At 42.6% G+C, this 23,307-nt stretch overlaps 1 protein-coding gene across 2 annotated transcripts in view; it reads right to left on the bottom strand.

The window, feature by feature from the left end:
• TMEM181 (transmembrane protein 181) overlaps nt 1-23,098 on the bottom strand; it is a 38,070-nt gene extending 14,972 nt beyond the window's left edge. Inside the window, exons 1-6 of one of the 2 annotated variants that reach the window (XM_054195649.1) lie at nt 22,954-23,098; nt 9,839-9,942; nt 4,281-4,336; nt 2,877-2,967; nt 2,137-2,255; nt 918-1,037 (exon numbers count right to left, since the gene is read on the bottom strand). In XM_054195649.1, coding sequence (XP_054051624.1) covers nt 918-1,037; nt 2,137-2,255; nt 2,877-2,967; nt 4,281-4,336; nt 9,839-9,942; nt 22,954-23,084 — 621 coding nt within the window. In that variant the 5' untranslated portion in view covers nt 23,085-23,098. Of the gene's footprint in view, nt 1-917; nt 1,038-2,136; nt 2,256-2,876; nt 2,968-4,280; nt 4,337-9,838; nt 9,943-14,952; nt 15,142-22,953 lie in introns of those variants that run through there. The other variant, XM_054195650.1, reaches the window with a different exon arrangement.
• Between the last annotated feature and the right edge of the window lie 209 nt (nt 23,099-23,307).

Below are 23,307 nucleotides of genomic sequence, written 5' to 3'. Positions count from 1 at the left end.
TGAAATCTGGAACTAAGCAAAAGGGTTGTGAGTTTGGCGTTCCCCCCCCCCCCTTACAGCTAATTTTTAATGATGTGCTTTACGCACTACAATAATACAAATATTAATATTCAGGATGTTTATTTAATATATAAAAAACACTTTTGTTTTACAGTAAGATTTTTGCTTGCTACCTGCTCTGAACGTTGCATACAGGTAGAACATATCATAGTAACCTGTATTATAAGTTTGGTTTAGTTCCATTTTCTCCCAATGCAAATGTTTCTAAAGTTCTTTTTGGAGCCAATCAGCACACACTGATGATGAAACTTTTATAAGCAATCTTTAGCACTATGAACTAGCTAGATATTTCACTAGGGATTATTTTAGTGAATTATTTTATTAGCCCGCTTATTTTAGCTGAATAAACATTTTTCTCTTCCTCATAAGCACAGTAAAAAAAAAAAAAAAATCTTCATTTTTCTTTGAGTTTGTTAAATCTTTCTAGTCCATGCTTTTGTAAAGTCTCGAAAAATCTTGCTAATTCAGATACACCTACTGGAAAGGCTGAAACAGATACCATGCTTTAGAGAGGCAACATCTCTGAGCAAATGAAGAAAACTGGATGTTCTAGTCTAGCTTGCCTACTGTTAAAAATATCTCCCAAGAATTAGACTAAATTTATCTGGTCTAGAAAACAGCATTAGCAGTTCTGAAAGAAAAATCTTTCCTTACAGAGTTAAAAAAATTGGTCTAGACCCTTATTAACAGCAAATGCTACAATAGTTCTGACATTAGTAGTGACAGAAAAATTAATTATGATGCATCTTTATGTTTATCTTCAAAAACAAGATAACTTTTTTATTACAGTTAAAGCAGACTTCTACAGCATTAGTAACTAAGGAATTTCTTTTGCTAGCATAAAACTTTATACTTACTGTGAAAGTAATATTCTGGATGGTGTATGTTAGCTTATTTAGATCTTCCAAGCTAACAAATATGTTGTACTGAGTGTAGTTCAGGTAGCCAAGGTGAGCAACAATGATTTCACTGCATTTCTGTGAACACATACAGTGAAGAATAGTATGTAAAGGCGTTCAATTTATTCCAGAACACGCGCTGTTAATATAGGTTGGAGAATTTGTTTCCAAATGGTCAGATATTGATGATATTTATTATATGCCCTGCCAATCTTTATCAGTCAGAGTAAGACTCAAACAAGACCTGCAGATAATTTCTTGAAAGATACCAGGCAAAGCAGAAGAAACTGATAAAGTCAGTCAGCAGGATCAAAGCTTGAACCAATAAACAAGGCTAGCTTTTCACTTGAGCTGGTGAAAGCAACTGCTTGCAGCACCAGGAAGGATCTGAATAACTGTCAGTCAAGTTCTAGGTCATCGGACTGGGAGATGGGGCTATCTTGTGCTCACTCATTTTTAAAAGTTAAAAGGAAAGAGAAAACCCAAGCGTATTGCTCTCTTGGCTGTGTGTAATTAAATCTAATGGAACACTGTTCATTAATTTCTGCAAATATCATTTATATGTGTCTACATATAAAGAGAAAACATATGATTTACCCTATATGCTTATCACAAAAAACTTCAGCTAAAGGACTGGCGTTTGGAGAAGCTGTTTTGGATGTCTCTAAGTTTAAAAAATTCATTGCAAATTATACTAGAAACTCAAAATCTTAAACATTTCTTCACAGATGGTAAGAAATTTGGCTTTTTCAGAACACAGATGCCAGCTGAGTTCAACCAGACTTTCTGCTAGGTGTTGGGGGAGAACTCTTCTCTCCTCTGGAGCCCTATATCCAATTTTCTACTACAATATTACTTGCTTCACTGCTAATAAATCTACTTAGGTGGCTACGCAGCACACACCGCTTTGCTGGCAGAGAGCTACTCTAACAAGAAAGAGTGGTCTTTAAGGGGTAACAGACACAAGTCATAGAAGGAAACAGAAAAAGACGGATAGTAGGTATCCTGCTCAGCATTACTAGCTAGGTTGCAATTACAAATTAAACTATACTCCAGAGTCTTTCCCAAGACATGCTTAACAGATATATTCTTCTCATTTGCAACGTAATGTAACATGCACACAAAGAGATTTAAAGAAAACGTACTGCATCAGAGTTTTGTTTAAGCAGGTACATACTTGTGCACAACTGAGTAATCTTGTCCGATTGTGAACTTGGTTATTAACATATGGTGTGCTTCCATCCTTCACCACTCCAAGTACTTTGACTGTCATACTAACATTCTTTTTGAGGGACACTGTAATTAAAAGAGAGAATATTAAGCTATTGCTACATGCAGAAATGAAATCTCAAATAGAGTTCCAAGTATAGTTTAAAAACACATATCTAAAGATGACTCGAAGTTATTCAGTTATAATTTACTGGAGTAGGGGTCCTGTATATTAATAAAAAAAACCCAAAACTTTTTATTAACATACTTAGGCAGTAAGTCACAAATGCCCTGTACTGAATCTTGACAGATTAACAATTACTAATACAGTATTTCTAACATGCTTACAGGGAATTTTATTGAAAAATTAATATCAATACAAACTACACATCTAATTCCCCCCAAATTAAAAGAACAGAGACACAGATTCTCTAGATATTACTGCTTTCACAGAAAAAAAAAAAACAACCCCAAAACAAAACAACAAAACTTATCCCATGCACCTGTTGCTTCCAGTTCTCAAGATCAGTGCTCTCTGAGTCTTTACTGGAGGCAGGGCATGGGGGGGAGAAACTGTGTCAGAGGGGAAAACCCACCAACCATAGCCAGAAAGCAAAACGATCATGTACATGACAGATGAAATTAATACACAATACAAAATATACAGGTTGCTATAGCAGTTTCCTGAGAATTAGGTAAGATCCTCACCATCTTGCTGATCCAGCTCAACTACGCAGGTCAGCCACAGCTGCTGATTGTAAGTAGACAGTGGTGGCGAACTTAAATTAAATGGCTTCAGCTGTAAAAAAACCCACAAGGTTAGCACCAGCCCTTATTCTGTTACATGATATATCTGTAGCTATAATGATGAAAGGCATGTTATTTATGTTTGTGACAATATTCTTGGGAATAGATTTAATACGTGCTACTGTGTGGACAGTATAATAAACAGCTCAAATGTAAGTCTTTCAGAAAAGTAGCTTAAACAGCACACGTATTTTGCACAGCTCTAAAGTAAGGAAAGGTATGACTACTTAAAGCACATAAAAGTAGCAGCAATAAAACAAAAACATTAGGATACAAAATGCAAAATCCTGAGACCTGGCCTGGAAATAAAAAGTCATTTCTGGCACTTTACATCAAAAGTCAGGTTTGTGACCCCTCATCTGCTACACAGTTTTGAACCTTTCAACTATAATTATGAAAACAACAACTATTTTTCCACTAGGTTTCCTAAAAATCTCACATTCATTTCAAAAGTATAGAAGATATCATTAACAGATAAAATGTACATGCAGGAAAGACTTTTCTTATTTGATAAAAAAATATGCTTTTAAAAAAAAAAATACACAGTACATAATACGGCACAAATCCAAACATATACAGGTGACTAAAAGACCAACAAAAAAAAAAAAAGAAACATTCCAGTGTATTTAAAGAAAATTTAGTTTAAAAAACTAAAACTAAAAAACTAAAACTTTTTAGCACTTTAGTGCTAAAATTACTTTAGTTATTAGGTTGACAGCAAACAGCTAGACAGAAATAAAAATGCAAGAACTGAGAACCAAAATATGAAAGCTTTTGAGAAAATTAACTTGAAGGTTCACGTTAGGAAGCCAGATTCCATGTCTTGGTCACGTGACAGTGAACAGTTAACAAGAAAAAGAAAAATTCCTTCCCAGATGACAGAAAGGAAGCTCACAAGAGCATTATCATTAGTTGCCACTGAGAGCATTGTTTTTCAGTTTATGATCTCAATTTCTATTTCTGGACCCCCTACAAGAATCTCCAACGTGAACTCACCAGGGAATCCTATCAACACTCAACTGTTACTTTATCAGAAATCACTGTTCTGAAACACGTAGAATTCTCTACCTTACCTGCTCATGAAAGTAACAGACTACAAATTGCTGCTGAGCCACTCATGAAATAACACAGTGGTAGTACCATATTGCATGTTCAATTTCAAACTGGAAAGCACCATGTGGCCAAGAAGCTTTCCAGTAAAAATCTAAGTACTTAAAATAATTTGGGGGAAGGAGGGCAATGTTTAGCATTACTGACATCAAATAAAGCCATTCACATAATCCATCAATATTTATTAACTCTTACCTTTAGGCTGTTATTTAAGTCAGTTCTTGCTACAGAAGTTTCAATTACATTAGGACCTACAGAATATATAAGAAGGAAGAAAGAAACCAATATTGAAGGATTGAAATGTTCAAAAGACTATACAAAGCAGGTAACTAGTATCCCACTTTTCAGATGTTTAAACTGAAGAGTTAATCACTTAGACACTTCAATATCACTAATAAACTTGGCCTGAATGTTCTTTTAAGTGTCTTGGCCAAAGTATTTCTAGGCATGATTAAATAGGAAGCAAATTATAAATCAAGAACTCCACGTTAGAAGCCCTGCATGTGTACTCTAAACTCCTACAACAAACCACGTGGTATTTTTCCCAAGCTAAGCTGTACACTGCAATCATGAAAATACTCAGCTACAAAAAAGCTAGCTAAGCAGCAGTGGCACCGCTGTTAACAGCAACCTGAAGCTCAACAAGGGCTGCAAAAACCACCTGAAAAAACCACCATATTTAATTGCACTAAAAAGTTTCTATAGCCAAACTGCAACAACTATCTGATTTACATAGAGCACAGTGCCCATAATGCATTGCACTCAAGGCTCAGGTACCAAGGCAAACACATCCTGTTGTATTTAAGTGTATGATGCTAATGCCTTTTTATGTACATGTAGTGTACTTGCTTGTACAACCACAATAACAGTACTTTCTGGCTAGTGCTGGATCTTTATCACAGTGGTCTGAGCCAAAATACCCACGTTTGTTTAGAAACAGTTCTGTCAGTTCTCAGATTGGGCCCCTCCTTTTCTATAGAAATCTGGGGCTATATTATCTATATTGTCACATAAATATAATTGCATCAAAAGTTCTATAAACAGTTTCTCCTAAAACAGACAATCCATTTAATCAATGGAGTTTCATGGCCAATTGTAGTGGGAGATGTTCAGCTTGCTACCAGACTTTTCATGCAACCATTCCTCCACTCATTCTGGATACAGACACACACACTTAACATGTACTGATCAACTGCACCCATCCACTCACACCGTACCTCTAGTTCTGTATGCAGTAAATGGGAAGCAATAAAGTCATAATTTATGTTAGAAGAGACATCCAGAGGCCACCTAGTCCACTTTCTTGTGTAATTAGACTGGGTTGCTCAGGGCCATGTCCAGTCAAAATCTTGACAACCTCCAAGGACAGAGACTCCCACAACCTCCCTGGGCAAGCTGTTACAGTATTTAACCACCCTTACAGTAAGAAAAACTTTCCTAATACCTAACTGGAATTTCTTGTGTTCCAACTTGGTTCTGTTACCTCTCACCCTATCATCATGCACCCCTGAGAAGAGTCTAGCCCCATCTTCTGTGTATCTTCTGAAAAGGTTGTTGCAGACAGTGGTACAGTTTCCCCTTAGCCTTCTAAGGTACGCAAGAACACACGGTACCAGGGAGAAGAGGAATGCATGCATGTATGTACATTCCCAAAAGTATGTATCATGCATGCATATGTACATACACAAAAGGTCTAAACCAGAAAAATTACAGGCAAGAGTAGGAAAATGTCTGTATCTATATACTGGAGTGTGAACAAACACAGAGGAGATGTATAGCAGGTAGGGACACAGGCAGAACATATATGTGTATATTCGGGTCACTCTAGAGGCATCACAGCAAGATTTCTCTGTCCAAATGATCTCTCCCCTTCCATATTTGCATATGTCAATTTAATGTAATTTATTAATCCTCAAAACATGCTGTTTCAGCCACAAACTTAGTATTACAAAAATTATGCAAGAAAAACAGTTTTTCACAAAGACCATGGACTTCAAAGTTACTACAGAGAAACAACAAAGAATGAAGTTTATAAATGAGCAATATGGGATAAATCTGTGCAAGAAGTATTTTAGGTTAGCTGTCATGACAGCTCTAAACATGCAGCATTGCTTGGGCTTTTATAACCACTCTAACTACAATATTAACCATCTTACAGACTTTAAATGGAAAAATCAAGAATTTCACCAAAGCGTCATACCAGAATTACAGTTTAACTTCACTAACAGCACCCACCATAATGTCAATTTTGCATTATTGAACTTTTCAGTTCTCAAGTACATATAAACAGCGCAGATTTTGGAAGGCATTTTTGTTTTGAAAATCATAATTCAATTTTAGTAAGTGCTTACAGTTGGTAAATCATCATAATTCAGTCGTTAAGTCTTAACAAAAACAACAGAATGAGCTTTTTTAAAAAGTTTTTTTTTACTAGAAGATATGAACCAATATTAGGGCAGAGAGATCATAGTCACAGCTTTTAAGAGCAGCAAGCAAAAACAAAATTAGGTTCTACTGCTGTAACTGCTACTCCTCTAGCAAGCAATCATAGAAACATAGACTGGGTTGGGTTGGAAGAGACTTTAAAGATCACCTAGTTCCAGCCCCCCTGCCATGGGCAGGGACACCTCCCACTAGACCAGGCTGCTCAAAGCCCCATCCACCCTGGCCTTGCACACTTCCAGGGATGGGGCCTCCACAACTTCTCTGGGCAACCTGTTCCAGTGCCTCATCACCCTCACAGTAAAGAATTTCTTCCTAATATCTAATCTAAATCCACCCTCTTTCAGTTTAAAAACGTTATCCCTCATCCTGTCGTTATACTCTCTCATAAAGAGTCCCTCTCCATCTTTCCTGTAGGCCCCCTTTAGGTACCTGGAAGGCTGCTATAAGGTCTCCTCAGAGCCTTCTCTTCTCCAGGCTGAACAACACCAACTCTTTCAGCCTGTCTTCACAGGAGAGGTGCTCCAGCCCTCTGATCATCTTTGTGACCCTCCTCTGGACTCATTCCAATGGGTCTGTGTCTTTCTTATGTTGGGGTCCCAGAGCTGGGCACAGTACTCCAGGTGGGGTCTCACCAGAGTGAGAGGGGCAGAATCACCTCCCTCGACCTGCTGGCCACACATATTAAAGGTTTTTAAAGCAACTGGCCAAAACAATGCTGTGCTCATATTACTAAAAAGTGGTGATTCAATTACATTGTTATTGTTTTTCTTTTAGTCTTACTCAGTTAACAGAATCACATCTGAAAGCAAAGAACCACCCCGAGGTGGCGAACATGAAAACTGAACAGGCACAGAAAACGAGCTCTGCACCTTGTCTCACCCCAAAGATAACACAAACCCATTGGGATAAGGGAAAGAAAGTGAGCATAACTTGGGGAAAAAAAAAAAAAAAGTCTGTGTCTGTCTTGGGTTACAAAAACTTGAAGAGCATCAGCCACCACAGATTAAATTGTCTTGTTTTCTCAGATGAGAAGCAAGACTTCTGCCAGGCTTCCCAAACTGCAAATAGAGAAGCTGAGTGTGGGCAATGGCATATTCAAGTAGCACAGAAAATATGGCTCTATCTCCCACTTTTTCATTTACTTAGTGGGTTTGGTGAGCTTTGCTCAGACTGCACTCTATTGCTAGTGCCCCTCCCTCTGTTCACAGGAAGCAAGGAGCTGTCAACAAAAGCCATGAAAAACATCACAGTAAGCATTCAGTGGGTCTCCTCCCAAGGTAAACAGGATTCTTTTAAAAATAATTAAGTCATAATGAACTGTGTTCACGTTTTGTGAACAAAACTATCCAACAAACCAACCTTACAAGGACAAGAATCCCACAGCTGTGACAGTTCCTGAAGGTGATCACAGGCGAGCCCTGGGACCCCAGGCAGGTTACAGATGACCAAGCATTACTTACAGCAGTCAAGTCCCCTGGACCAAAGACAACTACATCATCAGACCACTCTGCATGCAGATGCAACACAACACATCAACACAGCTCTCTTTCAGGTTCTGCTATCAATTAAGAATTAAATACTCAGTTTTCTCTTCCAGGAGCACTGCTTTATGACTAGTCTTACGTAAAACAACTTTCTTGCATTTCTTACAACCAGGCAGAATCATAGGGTTGGAAGGGACCTCTGGAGATCATCTAGTCCAACCCCCCTGCCACAGCAGGGTCACCTTAGAGCAGGTTGCACAGGAACGCATTCAGGCGGGTTTTGAATGTCTCCAGAGATGGAGACTCCACCACCTCTCTCGGCAGCCTGTTCCAGTGCTCTACCACCCTCAAAGTAAAGAAGTTCCTCCTCATGTTTAGGTGGAACTTCCGATGCTCAAGTCTGTGCCCATTACCTCTTGAATAAATACACAACTACAGATATGGTTCACTTTTTAAGCCGAATGACACTAAATTAAGTAATTCCAGGGGTTTTTTTCCTTTATCATTCATATAAAATGCATTTTTGTAAATGTATTTATATGGTATACCAAATAAAATAAATACCAAAGGGCCAAATAATGCCCTCCAGCATCCTTAGCCAAGTCACAGGAATATCAGTGGTTAACCTTCACGAACTGAAATCTGTTTGGACTTTAGGCTGATACAATAAATCAAACAGCAGGAAAAAAGGTTTCATTTCACAGACAAATTTTATTATTTAATGCTATTATGAAGAATGTACTGCCTACAAGGCATGGATGGGCACAAAAAGCCCAAACAGCTGCCTCCAATTAACCCCCCCTTCTTTCCAAGGCAGGCAGGAGTGGATGAGTCCCAGGGTCTCAGGCCTGGGCAACCCACCTCATTCGAAAGGAACTGAAGGACAGGGCAAAGGTAGAGACAACCCTACAGACAGGTCAAAAGGTGCCAGAGTGGCACAGGAGAACACCCTGGGTGACATGGAAATAAGCAGTAAAGTGGGGGGACATGGTAACCTCCTTTTAATAATTCTTACATGAGGGGCGGGTTTCTTAATGAGCACAAATCCCTCCCTTCCCCTCTCCCTCTCTGTCACTTAAATTCTATGTTGACAAAGTTATCCTGACAGCAGAGTATTAGCTTATTAACACTGCAGTGATACCATGCTGACTTCTTTTTCAAGTACGTTTTAGACCTGGAAAAGCTCTCTGGCAGGAAATACTCTGGCAGGAAAAGCTCCCACGCTTTCCATCTGTCTAACGACAATCTGCATCTTTGTCAACCAGACTTCCACAGATCTCTGATCTCCAGGGTAACTATCCAGGCACTAAGTGCTTAGTCTCCCAGACCACGTCATGATTCCCACAAAGGTCTTTGAAACCAGAGACCTAAGCTCATATATGTTCAACAACAGAAGTTCGTATTTTTATATTACTAAATATTTTATATTTCTGTGATGTTTATCACCCAAACATTAAGAAGGCTTTACAAATAGTTATCAACTTGCCCACAGGAAATCATTAGCACCACCATTTTACAGACTGAAATACAAAGAAGAAAATTAATGTAGCAGTCAGCTAAAAAATTATGCTACAATGAAGCTGGTTTTGTTTTACTTTACTGACTCTTCCCTGCAAAGCAATTGCAAATACCAAATCTGTGTAGGTAGTCCTCCCATGAAAAAATGAGGTGGAAGAAACACTTCTCCCTCCCTGTCAAAAGTAATGCTTCCTCAGACATCTCAGGGGCAATAAGCTCATTAGCATTTAAATACATCTGCAAATACCAACAGGTTTAGACAAAGCATACAAGAACTGTTATCTTTTTAAAAGACAGCATCCTTACCTGCTATTCCTATGAAGACTGTCAAACCAAAACAAACAAAGAATACTACAAAGACCAGAACAAAATGCCGTTTGGACAGTGTATATAATCGCATCGGTGCCAGCCTACAGGAAGCAAAAGAAAGCACAGAATTATTAGCTGTCGGTCATATTTCTAAACGGGGGAAAAACAGATCCCATTAATTCCTCCACAAAGAAAATTAAACCAAAATCCAAGGTAACATGTAACACTAAGGAAAAAAAAATAAATTAATGCTACTTTAGAGGGCAATGATAACTGATAGGAATTATTAGACATATGTATGCGCACACACACCCGCACCCCAGAATGTATTAATTTTGCCCCTTCTTTCTATGCTAGGGTTTTCTACTGCCCTAAGACTTGAGCACGAGGAAAACATTTATCAGAGGGAGAAAAAGTTACATTTTTTTAGTTCATATGTTAATAATTTAAACAACCAAGACACCACATCTCCTGCAATGACAGCTTAACCTAAAGGGACTGACGTCACTAACAACTCGGTTACCCACACAAGATCTTGATGAGTTTTCTACACCCCATATATACACTTCCTCCCTGCAGGATCACCCCTAACAAGGAGTAAGGCAGAACTCCAGATATGCTAGATGTGCATGCTCAGGCTCTGCATTCTTGTCGGAGCTCCACTAAAGCTTGGGAAATAGAAATCTGAACTTAAGTTTATTATTAGACACTTAAACACAAATACACATAAAAGCAATGACATCTCTTCCACAACTGGTTGGTGGTTATCATTAGGTTAAACACAAAATAGAGGGGGGGAAAAAGCACTGAAATGACCAATTGCATTCTCTTGGAAATAGGTAACTTTCAGTTTCGTTAGCTTAAGGGAAATATGATCACAGAATTAATCTTATGTAACATATCCCTCTATCTTCCTTTTTGTTAAATGAATAGTTCAAAAAAGGACAAATCCACCATGTTTCAAAATACAGCCAACATATTGGTTTGAGTTATGCCAGAACTGAGCCAACATATAGTTGATTTTCTACTGCTATTCCAGCAGGTGTGATCATAGAAAGATGTAAAGTTTATATGGGAAAGCTGAAGTATTGGCGGGGGGGCTAGGGTGTAAAGGGGTGGGGAGGGAGATGTGTTGTTTTCTGATAAATTTGTAAGAGCACCATCATGGAAAGAAATGAAAGCATTAGGACTTTAATGACAGCACTCCCTTTCAGCTTGGAATAAAACTTCTTTTCGTCAGCTGAATGGTGCTCTTACTGGTTCACCACATCAATGAATAACTGCAGAAAAGGTAGCGGAATCCTTTCCATAAGGTCAGCCTGAATTCCGGGGCCAGGCCTGTATAACTGTCAGCCCTTGAAAGCAAGGCAAACAATTCACTTTAAACTAGTAAAAGGATTTTATAATAACTTCTATTTTATTTAAGAATCACTGCGTTCTTTCCAAACGAGGCACTACAAAAATAATTACATTATTCCTTTACTGTAAAGTTTGAAAGATCCAAATCTTAATTTAAGTCACAAAGGAGGTGGGGAAGGGAAGAAAATCCCACAGAAATAATGAGAATTGCAAGCAAGTAACTGTAAATGTCACAAGTTTGCACAAACTGGCTGTATGGGACCCCAGGCATAGTACCTGCAAACACAGCATAACTTCTCCTGCCACACACCCTTATCCTGGGGAAAAAGCCTGCACTGGTCTGAGAAGTCAGAATTGCTGATTGTACAGGCAAAAAAAGGTAAATCATGCATTAAATTACCGCAATCATAAGCGGGAACAGATCAGATCTCTGTCACAGAGATCACGACACAGAATTCTCACAGAGAAATGATTTTCATAGAACCACAGAATGTGTTGGGTTGGAAGGGACCTTTTAAAGGTCATCTAGTCCAACCCCCTGCAGTAAGCAGGGACATCTTTAACTAGATCAGATTGCTCAGAGCCTCATCAAGCCCGGCCTTGAACGTCTCCAGGGATAGGACTTCCACCACCTCTCTGGGCAATTTTAAGTTGACTTTGAAAAATGGCAATTAATAGCTGCATTTCAAACCGGAATTTGTCTGCACAACTTTTGCAGGGATATAACTACAGTGTTTTCCTTAAATCAATGTCTTAACGCTTCAGCCTTCATGCACTTAAACCACTTTAAAGCTATTACATCTGTACTAGTACTAAAATAACTATATAACTAAATAAAAAAGGTGCATTTTCCTATCTGTTCCAAGGGCTCCTTCAGTTCCACAGATCACCTGGTATTCCTTGACTGCCTAAGAACACCACGTATGGGATATTATCTTGAGATACCATAATACTAATCTTAACAAGAAAATCCTTGATGCAGAAAAATGGTACATAAAATGTTGATATGCCTAAATTAACTATAGGGGTTCAAGGGGATACTAAATGCTCCACGGAAGCACCATGAGTGCTCACCCAGTGAGGACCACTCAATATACAGAAACCAGGATTGGAAAGTCCATGGTTTGAGAATAGCTGAAGACTGGAACAGTATCATATATATGCAGGAAAGTATCACATATGCTCGTGCTGTTCTTAACAGCTTACGTTGGGGCATCCGCTTAACAGCTACAAGTCTGATGCAGGATACTTCTGACATACTATGCATATTCTTGTTTCTTTGCACAAGCTTCCTATTTTCCAAGTTTCTGTAGATGTTTCAAAGCGCATAACGTGAACATGAAAAGCAGCTTCATTTCCACAGTCCTCAGAGGAAAGTCACAAGAATTCACGCAGCCAACACTCACAGCTTTACAGCTATTAGCAATTATCACCTTGGTTTACTCACATGCCACAGCACAGATGCACTTGCAAGCTTTCAAAGAAACATGTTCCAGACATTGGCTCATTCTTTATTCCAATTCCTCTCCAGGTGGTGTAACACCCAGTAGTCAAAATGGGTAGGTATACACCTACCTAAGAATAGTCAGGCTGGCATTTAACAAAGAGAGAAGGGACACAGGGTGTCTTTTACCTCCTTCTTTCATACTGGTACTCCTGAAGTCTCATTTAAGCCACTGACTCTATATGCTACTTAATAGGTCATTAAGGCAACATGGACACTTTTGGGAAGAGCAAATGTAAGAACTCGGCCAAATCTTAACTACATTTATCATGACAGCAAACAACAATTTAGAGCATTCCTGTCAGATGATGTATTCTTCATTAGCCCTCACTGCAATAACTGAATTTCCTTGTGTGGTTTAAATGTCTCATTTCAACATATCACCAGCTGACATACAAAGCAGATAAATGACCCTCCCGTATGTTCACTGTTTAACATCTGCCTTTTGGAAAGAGATTATATAAAATTTATGAATATACATAAGTGCAAGTTGATGATCCCCCACCAACAGCTTCTTTCTTACATCGGAAAGGCCTAATAAAGAATGAAATGTCTGAAAGGCATTTATGGAAAAAGCAAAAAAGGTTCCTCTGGAAGCACCGGTTCAAACAAGTAAAAAACTGTGCTTTGCTTTACCAGTGGAAGATGCTTTAATCAGCCCATCCAAGGCAGTCTGAAGCTTGAGAGCAGCCATACAACTGTCTGCAGACTTCTCAGGCAGCTTTTACCACCTGTACTGCATTTTATCCTAACTCAGAGAGAAACCAAATATTTTATAATTAAATTGGATATCTCTGAAACTAACTGCAAAGGAGCAGAAAGCACTGATATACAGACAGAGAAATACTATACTTGGTAGTCAGTAAAAACTAAATTGCGTTAATGCAATTTGTGATGGAGTGAATTATGGAAACGCTCAGCCACAACGACTGCAATCTTTCAGCAGCCATTCATATGTGAGATGTAAAGGTAGGTTAAATCTTGCTCTTTGAGTAAAGTTTTGGCTCAAATGGTTAAACAAAATATTTCTCAGGCTATTCCTCACCTTCAAATCACTTCTCATGCCTGCACAACACAGCCTTTACTAGAGTAAAGACTATAATGAAAACCAGAGCCTTTTATACAACAGTTTTCACTTAAGACACTCACTTTACAGATGGGAAGGCTGTGACAAAAGTGGGATTAAGCAGTAGGTAGCACAGAGTTGATATTAAAATCAGAAATAACTCACTTTTATGCACAGTAGTTTTTCTGACATACTAGCCTCAACATCTCTGCCTCCAACTGCTCTTTTCTATTTTAGGCTCACTGCCAAATAAAACCATCAAACCCACTTTGATTTAAATGATTGTATATGCTACCTACATTCATAGTACTGGGTCTATCTGTACATACTGCACTTTTTCACGGTTTAAAGACATTACTTGCTTTGGTGTCCCTCAGAAGACCTTGAATTTCTTCTTGCAGATGTATTACACCATGGTTAATAACTAATGAGGCAGCACATGACTACACAAAAAGATGCATACAATTAACATTAGCAGTACTACATAGTACTGTTACATGACAACTGTCAGATAACTATGACTATGCTGAATAGCTGAAGTGCACAGGGAGAGGTTGGGGGTTTTTAAGTGTCTTGTTTGTGGTATTCACTGAAGTCTGAATAATTAGCCACGACTATGGCTCTGTCCATGCGGACACATATCCGGCAAAACAAGTTTTTCCTTAACAGACCCAATCTGAGAGAGGAGATAAGGGGCGGGTTATTCACCACGTAAGAGGGGAAACCTCAGCGTTTCTCTGAAGAAGTGGGTAGTTACCGTCAGGTTTCTGACCGACGAACCGTAGCCACATAACACTAATTTAATCCTCGGTGATCTTACTTCCTTAACGAGAATTAACGCGTATAAAAATCCAATGACAAGAGTCTGGTCTTAACAAGGGAAAAAGCTCGAAGTACCGCACCCGGCCAGAGGACGGCATTCCTCCTCACGGCCCCGGCCCCAGGCAAACAAGGACGCCCCCGGCTCCCGCCCCAAGCGAACAATCACCTCCCTATCCCGCTCCCGGCGGCGCCGGGTCGGTGGGCGCCCCCCCGAGACCTGCCTCCCCTCAGGCCGGCTCCCGCCGCCAACGCCTGAGCGCGAGGGCAGCCCCGCGAGCCGCCAGCACGCGCGAGGGTCTCCCCTCCCAGCACACAACCAGCGACCCCCCGCCCGGCTCCTCCCCGCCCACCACCACTCACGGCTCCATCCCGGCGCCGCATGCGCAGTGGCGGCACCACCGCCGCCGCCCGCCCTCTCCGGGCCGCCGCCGCCGCCTCCGTGGCACAACCGCCAGCGGTGCCTGCCGGCGGCTTCCGCGTGCGTCACCCGTCCGCCACGCGACTCGGGAGACGTCACGGCAACCCTCGCCACGCCGCCACCGCCGCCGCCGCGGGGCCGAAGGGCGAGTCCGCTGGCAGGGGGCGGCGGCGCTACGGCGAGCCGGAGGGGACACGGGCCGGCGCTGCGCGGCTCGCTCCCGGGCGGTGGCGGTGTCGGGATCCAGCGGGGTGAAAACGCCGCCGCCGCCGCCGCCGCCGCCGTCACCTGCGGGCGGGTCCGTGGTACTCGAGAGACCGGGCTGGTGCGTCACGTTCACGGAGGATTCAGTCAGCTCACAAGTCAGCTGGAACTTAAATCCTAAATTTAATCCCGAAGCCGCTACTTTGAACACGCCGCTTAATAAAAAAATCCCCAGATCGCACCTAACGCTATTTTATTCTTGCACCAGTGTTGAGATAAAGCTGGATTTTGTTCTGCTCTCCTATTAAGTAACCTGAGACTGGGCAACAGTGATTGTCAACCGATCCATTGGGTACGGATTGTGAGAATTAGGCAAATTTAAGGATTTTGCCAAGTTATATTTTTCATTAATTTTTGACAGCTCTAATATTTGTTTCTAAAAAGCCAGTACTGCAGTTACTTAAACACCTGGGGATACTTGGTGTCTAAGCCAGGATAAAATTCAGAGTAACTTCCCAGCTCTGGTATTCATCAAATACATAAGGTAGAGCCATCTCAGGATGACCCCAGAAATATTTAGATAGATCAGTCAGCATAAAATTTAAAAATTATCTCTTCAACAATAAAATGCTTCCATTAAAAGCTTACTTAGATGGTTTTATTGGAGTGACTTTAATTTAAAGGTACTCTCAACATTAATAATATTGTTCGTTTCATTCAGTTGCCCTGCGGGTAATTCACGTCATTACTGGTGACCAGCGGGACCCAGTATGTTTCTTGTGTAACACCACTAAACCCAAAAGAAACATGCTAGGAATTAATTCAGTCATTGATACTGGTATTTATCCCATCAGTTAGATCTGTGATTTACAGCATGATGTTCCTTTAGTAGTCTCACAAAAAGGCTGTCTTGAGAAATACATAATAGCAAGTGATGAAGGAAAGGCACTTATAAATTTTAAGTCAAAAAGAATCACAACCCTAGGGCAGAAAATAAAGCTTTGAGTAATCGGGATAACCTAACAAACTGTATCTGCTCAGAACAGGATGGCACTGCCAAGCCACAATTTGAAGTCATTAGGTCACACGTGACTATGACATGCAGCGTGTAGCTTTCAGCACACTTCAGGCTTCTCCAACAAGTTCCCTCTGGCCAGAAAACGATGGAATGATGCTTACAGCATCTGTGACGATTTCCAGTACTCTGGGAAGCGCAGTTGCAGAGTTACGACTGCTGCCGTTTCCGTGCGCACATCTGAGCTATTTGGATGACTGCTCCAATCCCTCTGGCACTCAGGTGTCTCACTAACATGAATGAATTTATTCTCCTCAAAACAAAAATACAGGCTTCTCATTGATCAGATAGGAAACTGAAGCACAGACAGACTGAGACTTGCCAAAAGTCACTTGGAGAAGAGCATGGGTGGCAGAGGTTGACATCCAGCTCATTTTAATTAGCCAGGGGTCCGCATTTCTCTTTGCCATCTACCAACTTTCAAAGGGTCGTGAGCACATTGACGTTGCACCCTGTAAGTTTTGTGAAAATAATGGTACTGAGCTTTCAAACTAAACACCCAGAGGAACTGAGGCACTGTGAAACCCCTCTCCCTCCACAAACACAGAGTCACTCAAGAGCCTCACTCTACTTGTCTCCTTACAAGAAGGTGCCTCACTCCGTGCCTTGTCTGACCTGCTCGGGGGTGAAATAGTGCAAGAAGCTGCGGTCTGCCTCATCTGTTGTAGAAACCAGACAGTGTATGGTGAATGCGGCTTGCAAGAAGAGGCAGGCTGATCTATGAATAAGTAAGCTGAATGGTAGCTCAGCCAGGACTCTACTTACACTAACCACCCTAACACTTAGGCTGTACCTTCATGACCAGTTTATACTTTCATGGCTGATACCTACAGCTTTAGTGACAAAAGGTGAAATCCAGCCTCTCTGTAGCCCTTTGATTTTTGCCAGCACAAATGTTTGCACAGTAGAGTGGCCAGTCAAGTAATGGAAATTACCTGATTTAAAGGTCACTCAGAAAAAAAACAGTGTTCTGCTGGACAGGTTGCTCAGTCACTGTGCAGCTACAGCAATACTTGTGGGCAGAAGAGGAAGAGAGCAGAAATGTGTGACCAGGGAAAAGAGAGTTAGGATGGCTTCTTCCAGCTGCTTATGCCGGCTTACGGCAGCCTAAAGCAATCATGAAGCTACAGTGCCAGTCTCCTCCTCCTGATGTTTCAAGCCTTCTAGCCCTAGCTGTGTACTTCACACTGGGGTCATTCGGGTTCTTCTCCCAGTTGTCAGGACCCAGCAGTGAGCCCTGGAAGAACAAGAGAGAGGTTCCATCTGTGGCTTGAGGAAGTAACCGAAGGTCCTGCCCTGGGTCTGGAAAGCAGCATGAACCTTCAGGGACTTTGACTGCAGTTCTCCAGCAAGGTCCTGCTGACCCCTTGGCTTCTCACAGACTTGCACCTTGAGCACTTGGGAGAGATTTTAAGAAGGTGAGAATTGTAGCCTTATCGCAACAGCCCTCTCTGCCAAACTTCAAGTTTCTTCTCTGACACACGCAGGCACTAGAGCTTCTCTAAGGAAAAAGGAACAGTGTGTCTTTATTGCTGAGTCAAATGATGTGCTGCTCTCTGGTCTTTTTGCCAAAGGAGCAGAACCACTGTGAATGAATTTTTCCCACAGGTTTCGAAGATTAGCTGTGTTTTAATGAACTGGAAGCACTAACAGGAGAAGCTGAGGAATTAAGAATATCGGTATCATCTATAATTACCTCTTTTGTTACCTGTATAAGCAACATCAAGCACTAATTAAAGCTGCAAGGTAAATAATACATTTCACAATGTCGTATATATAGTCTTTTCTTTTTGATGTACAAAATGTCATATTATTGCATGATAGGAGTTTAGGAGTGCCTTATTTAAAGCAGGGCAGATTGTAGGTCATTTATCTTAATCTCTGGGTATTATTACTAAATTCAGTATCAGCACCCTGCTTTCCTGTACAAGCTAATTGTGCAATGAGATATGTTTATTAACTCAGAAACTGATTTTTCAAGAATACCAAGTTGTTACTTGTATTTATGCAACTCTGATGTCAGACCACAATTTGGCCACCCTCCTGCTCTCTCCTCTCTGCCCGGCAGGCACTTTAATTGCTTGCTTTCCTATCAAAATATTTTCAGCATGGTGAACTCTTTGACGTTGGCTAGGGGGTAGAGTTATGAAACTCCCACTGAAATAACAGTGAGCTGATTGTGAGGCCTGGTGTCTTCTGGTGAGCTTCACATATCTGATGACATGTGGAAGAGATAAAAATGTAGGTGGTTTAGTACCATTGGTACTAAGCTGTCTTTGTACCAATAGTCTACCTAAAATTGCCGAGTGCAGGGGAGGGAGCCGTCGGCTGCCAGCCCTCCATCAGCAATCCCTGCCCTGCCATCCCGACCAGGAGGCATGCGAGTGGCGGAAGGAACATACTGGAGTGGGAGGGAGAGACACCAGAGAACAAACTGTTCATTCACGTGGCTTGTTTGGAGCAATTTTTCAGAAGTATAAATTAGAACAAACCTGAAGCTGCTGTAATAAGTCAAGGGCTGATATGCTTTGTGGCAGTCCTCTGGACTGATGGGAGAGCATAACACTTTTCCCTTCTTCTGCCTTCTCTCAGCTCATCTGCTGCACAAAGCACCTCCTGGTGTAGCACAGACTAATCTTAGGTGTACCAAGTCCAGACCAATCTTAGGTGTACCAAGTCCAGACCAATCTTGTATTTGGGTTACCAATGAGGTTGTTTACCATCACGCCCATTAGTCTGTAAATACACAGTCTCTTTTGCAAGCATACCATGAAGTGCCATGTCTGCCTAAGGGAACTATTAACCCAGACAGATGGTGTTAATCAGCGTGCTGAGCCATGGCTAACCCTGCTCTCTCCATCCCTCCCAGATGGCTGCGCAAACCAGCACTTGCTTGTGGGGAAATACACCAGGAGGCACAATTTAGAGACTATTCTGGGATATTGGGCAGAACAAACTCACCAACATTGACGCCCCTTCATCTGTATAGTGTGGCTGAGTGCCCTGGAGCTCTGTAGAGCGAGGATGGCGTAGCTTGAGATGGCTGAGGAGCCTGCCACCTTTAGTTGTCAACCCTGCTTAAAGAACAGGCTGCTCACAGACAGCTGCTGAACCACATGTTCATGATCACTGTGCTTTAAAGGAAACCATTACCAAAAGATGTCACTAAACTGGGACAGGATCAGAAATGACTCAGCCATTTGTGCAGCAAGAGCACACTTACTTGGGATAACAGCTTCACCAGCCGTCTCTGAGCTAGGTCATGCCCTCCCACCGAATCCCCTGTCACTGAGAATGAGCACACACCAGCACAGCATACAAATGGCACTCCTGAGACAACAAAAGCTATTTGCCTGCCAGTCACAAAGGGTGTTTTTCCATTTCTGTATCTGCTCCAAAGCTTTCCAGCTTTGAGTTTTCCTGTTGACACTCAGAGAAGGATGTCCTTATAGAAATCATGAGTGAGACTTTAGCAGCCAAATAAATTTTTTTTCTAGCAAATATTGATTACTTGCAAGCTCATGCCCTCCCTCCCTCTATCACTTAATGGACTAGACCGCTCTATTTCCAAAAAGGCAATGGAAACCACCAGTTGATGGCCAAATGACTTTGCTCAGCCGTCGGGACAGGAGAGTTAAGGCTGGCAGTGGCTGACAGCTACACATTTGTGAATGCAGTGCATGAGAGAGAAAAAACATGCTTTTATCATCTCTTCATTTTGTTAGTCTGGTATATTATTTGCTCTGATGAAGGTGATTACTTTAAAGAACCTCATGGTTTGAAGTAAACACAAGCCACGCTGCATTTCCTTGGTCAAATTTCCAAAATTCCCTCTGCCATCAGAGCAGTAAGGCTCTCCATTACATCCCTGGGCATGCTCATTTATGACCTGACCAAACATATTGTATAAAATATATAGATATAGAGAGAGAAGAAGATGAAGTATCTAATTCTCCTTCCTATAAGTGAGAGTTGGCTGTAAGAAGAATGCATGGTAACATTAGGAAACCCTCCTCCTTACCAGGAACCTAAAAAGCAGGTTCCATTGCTCCATCCATCAGTAATGCTAAAGGGAAACACTCACCAGAACAGCAGGTATGCAGTGACAGTAACAGTAAACTTATTTAACGCTAGGTCATTTAGGTTAAGACCTTGCAAATGCAGAGAAGTACTAGCATGATTTCTAAGTCACGAAATATTATTTCCTTGCCAAGAGCCCAATGTTACTCCATTTCATTCACGACCTGAGGCTGATACCTCATGGGGATACTCTCACTGAAGAAAGGGCAATCTAGCACTAACTCTACAAGCTCATTTGATTCAGTGGAGAAGCGTCTTCTCTTTTCAATACAGAAAGTCCTTCCATACACACTTTTAGTCATGAAAATGAGTTAATGACAATTTACCTTGGAGAGCTTGGGTTTCTTCTGGGAACAAAGCTGAATAAATGCCTCCCCCAGGACCTCTCATTTGTTACTCCAGAGCTTATCTCCCCCTCCTTTCTCCACTCTAGTGCCAATATTCGTTACTGTGCTGCCAGATGCACACAGGTACATTTCCATCACTCCTTATCACCTCCCATGGCTTCTCACACCGTGCTCAGGTACAAGGAGCTGCTGTTTTGACAGGCAGGATGGTGGCTATGTTAAATTCTGCCAAGCTGTCAGGCAGTGTTTCCAAACTCCATGGCTCTCCGTAGTTTTTGCTATTGTGAACAACAAGACAAATTCAACCTTATGAAGAACGACTGAGGGAGCTGGGGTTGTTTAGCCTGGAGAAGAGGAGGCTGAGGGGAGACCTCATCACCCTCTACAACTACCTGAAAGGAGGTTGTAGAGAGATGGGGGCTGACCTCTTCTCCCTGGTGACAAGTGATAGGACAAGAGGAAACGGGTTCAAGTTACGTCAGGGGAGGTTTAGATTGGATATTAGGAAACATTTTTTCACTGAAAGGGTTATTAAACATTGGAATAGGCTGCCCAGGGAGGTGGTGGATTCACCATCCCTGGAGGTGTTTAAAAAAAGGGTAGATGGGGCACTTAGGGACATGGTTTAGAAGTGGCTTTTGTCAGGGTAGGTTAAAGGTTGGACTCGATGATCTTAAAGGTCCCTTCCAACCTCAGCAATTCTATGATTCTATGATTCTAATGGACCACATACCCCTTCATTGGGGAAAACCGACACAGTGCACTGAAGTCAAGTGATCTAAGCAGAAGAACTGGGGCACTGTGCACGAAGACGATTACTTATGCTCAGATTCATAGTAAAATAGAGCTAGAAGAGACCTCACAAGGTACTTAATCTTTCCTTCTGTCTCAGGAGTGTATCTGCCAGATCTACGTCTTTCTTGGTATGCGTTTGTCAAAAGTTTTTAAAAACCTCCAACAATGGAGACACTAAAGTCTTCCTGGATAACCCTTTCTATACTGTTTGACCATCCCTCCCACTCAGAAGGTTTTTCTTAATGTCTTATGTGAACTTTTCTTGCTACAATTTAAGTTATTCTGTAGTATTTTGCCCAAATGAGCACCAAGTTTCTCTTTACAGAACCTCCTATTCCCCCAACTTGGATGTTTCTTTTGGGTGAGCAACTCCAGTTTTTCCTCACAGCTGTATTTTCTAGCCCTTTGACTGTCTATATCTCTGTCCTTAGGCTCTCTTCCATTGGCAGGCCCTTGAAGTGTGGTGCCCAGAACTGGACACAGCTCCAGCTAAGGCCTGGAGTGGTGACTAAATTATATGTCGTCTTGCAAACTGTGCTCCCATTTACACCCCAAATGACTTTTATCTTTGTCACATGTATAAGACAATGTCACTGTTGAAAGAAGTTATTTTATGAAGCATTATAATTCCCATACCCTTTTTTTACAAAAATGTTATATAACTGTTCATTCCCCAACCTGTGTTTGTGTGGCTGAACAGCGTTCCTTCTCTGTGGAGGTCCTGGCATTTGTTTCTCCTGATTTTCATTCTACTATTTCAGACCCTTTCTCTGATCCAGAAATTCTTTTAATTTATAACCCAGTCCTCCAACACGTTTGAAGTCCCTCCTAGCCTTGTGTAATCTCAGCACATTCATACTCTCCAGCCATCACTGGCCATTCATGGAAGGAGAAGACGGGGCCAGGGACAGAAGAAACGCGGGTGTAGTCTGCTCAGTACATTTGTCCCTTTTGACCTCAACCTTTGCCAGCCACTCTGATTTCCTAGCCACTTTTGCGCTATTTCAGGACTGTTTCACGGCTGCTTTATCCCAGGTTCCTCCTGCTTGCCATCACAGTGGAAGACGCCTACCACAGAGGAATGCGAATGGAAATTGCCTTTATCGCCTACATAAAGATATTAATACGTGAGGGCAGAAGCAGGAGTGTTGGCCCTCCTGCCCAGAGGCGCTGCCGGACCACGTCCCCACCCCCGCCCCGGGCAGAGCAGACCGCCCCACCCGCCGCTGCCCGCCCGCCCGGGACTGCGGGGACGCCGGGTGCGCGGCGGGGGTAATGGCATGGAGCCCGGCCCCGGTCCCCGCCCAACCCCCCCGCTCGCCCCGTGAAGACGGCCTGGTCCCCCCCCGGAGCCCCGACCGAGCGCCGAGGGTGCCACCCCGGAGGAAGGCGGGCGGGCAGGGCCTCGGGGCCCTGGGGGAGAGCCGCGCCCGCGCCCGTACCGGTAGTAACGGTCATCCCTGTAGGGAGTGAGGTCCTCCTTGATCTCCCGGTAGGTCTCCCGCACCCGCCGGCAGAAGCGCTTGACCTCGCCGCACAGCGGGCTCCCGAAGGCGGCGAAATCCGCCTCCATGCCGCTCCGGCGCCGCCTCAGACCCCGCGCTCCGCCATGGCTCCCCCCGCCAGGGCCCGCCCGGCGCTGCGCGGCCGCGGGGCGGGGGCGGTGCAGGAGCCGCAGCGGCGGCGGCGGCGGCAGGGGCGGGCCCTCGGCGACAGTCCGCGCCCGCGGGAACCGCTTCAGCACCACGGAGAGGGGCGGCCGGGGCGCGCCCCCGCGGCCCCGGGGGAGGCCGCCA

Source organism: Rissa tridactyla, chromosome 3 (genome assembly GCF_028500815.1).
Source record: "Rissa tridactyla isolate bRisTri1 chromosome 3, bRisTri1.patW.cur.20221130, whole genome shotgun sequence".
NCBI lineage: Eukaryota > Metazoa > Chordata > Aves > Charadriiformes > Laridae > Rissa > Rissa tridactyla.
Note: the sequence above shows the minus strand (reverse complement) of the source record. Positions and strands in the feature narration are given on the sequence as shown.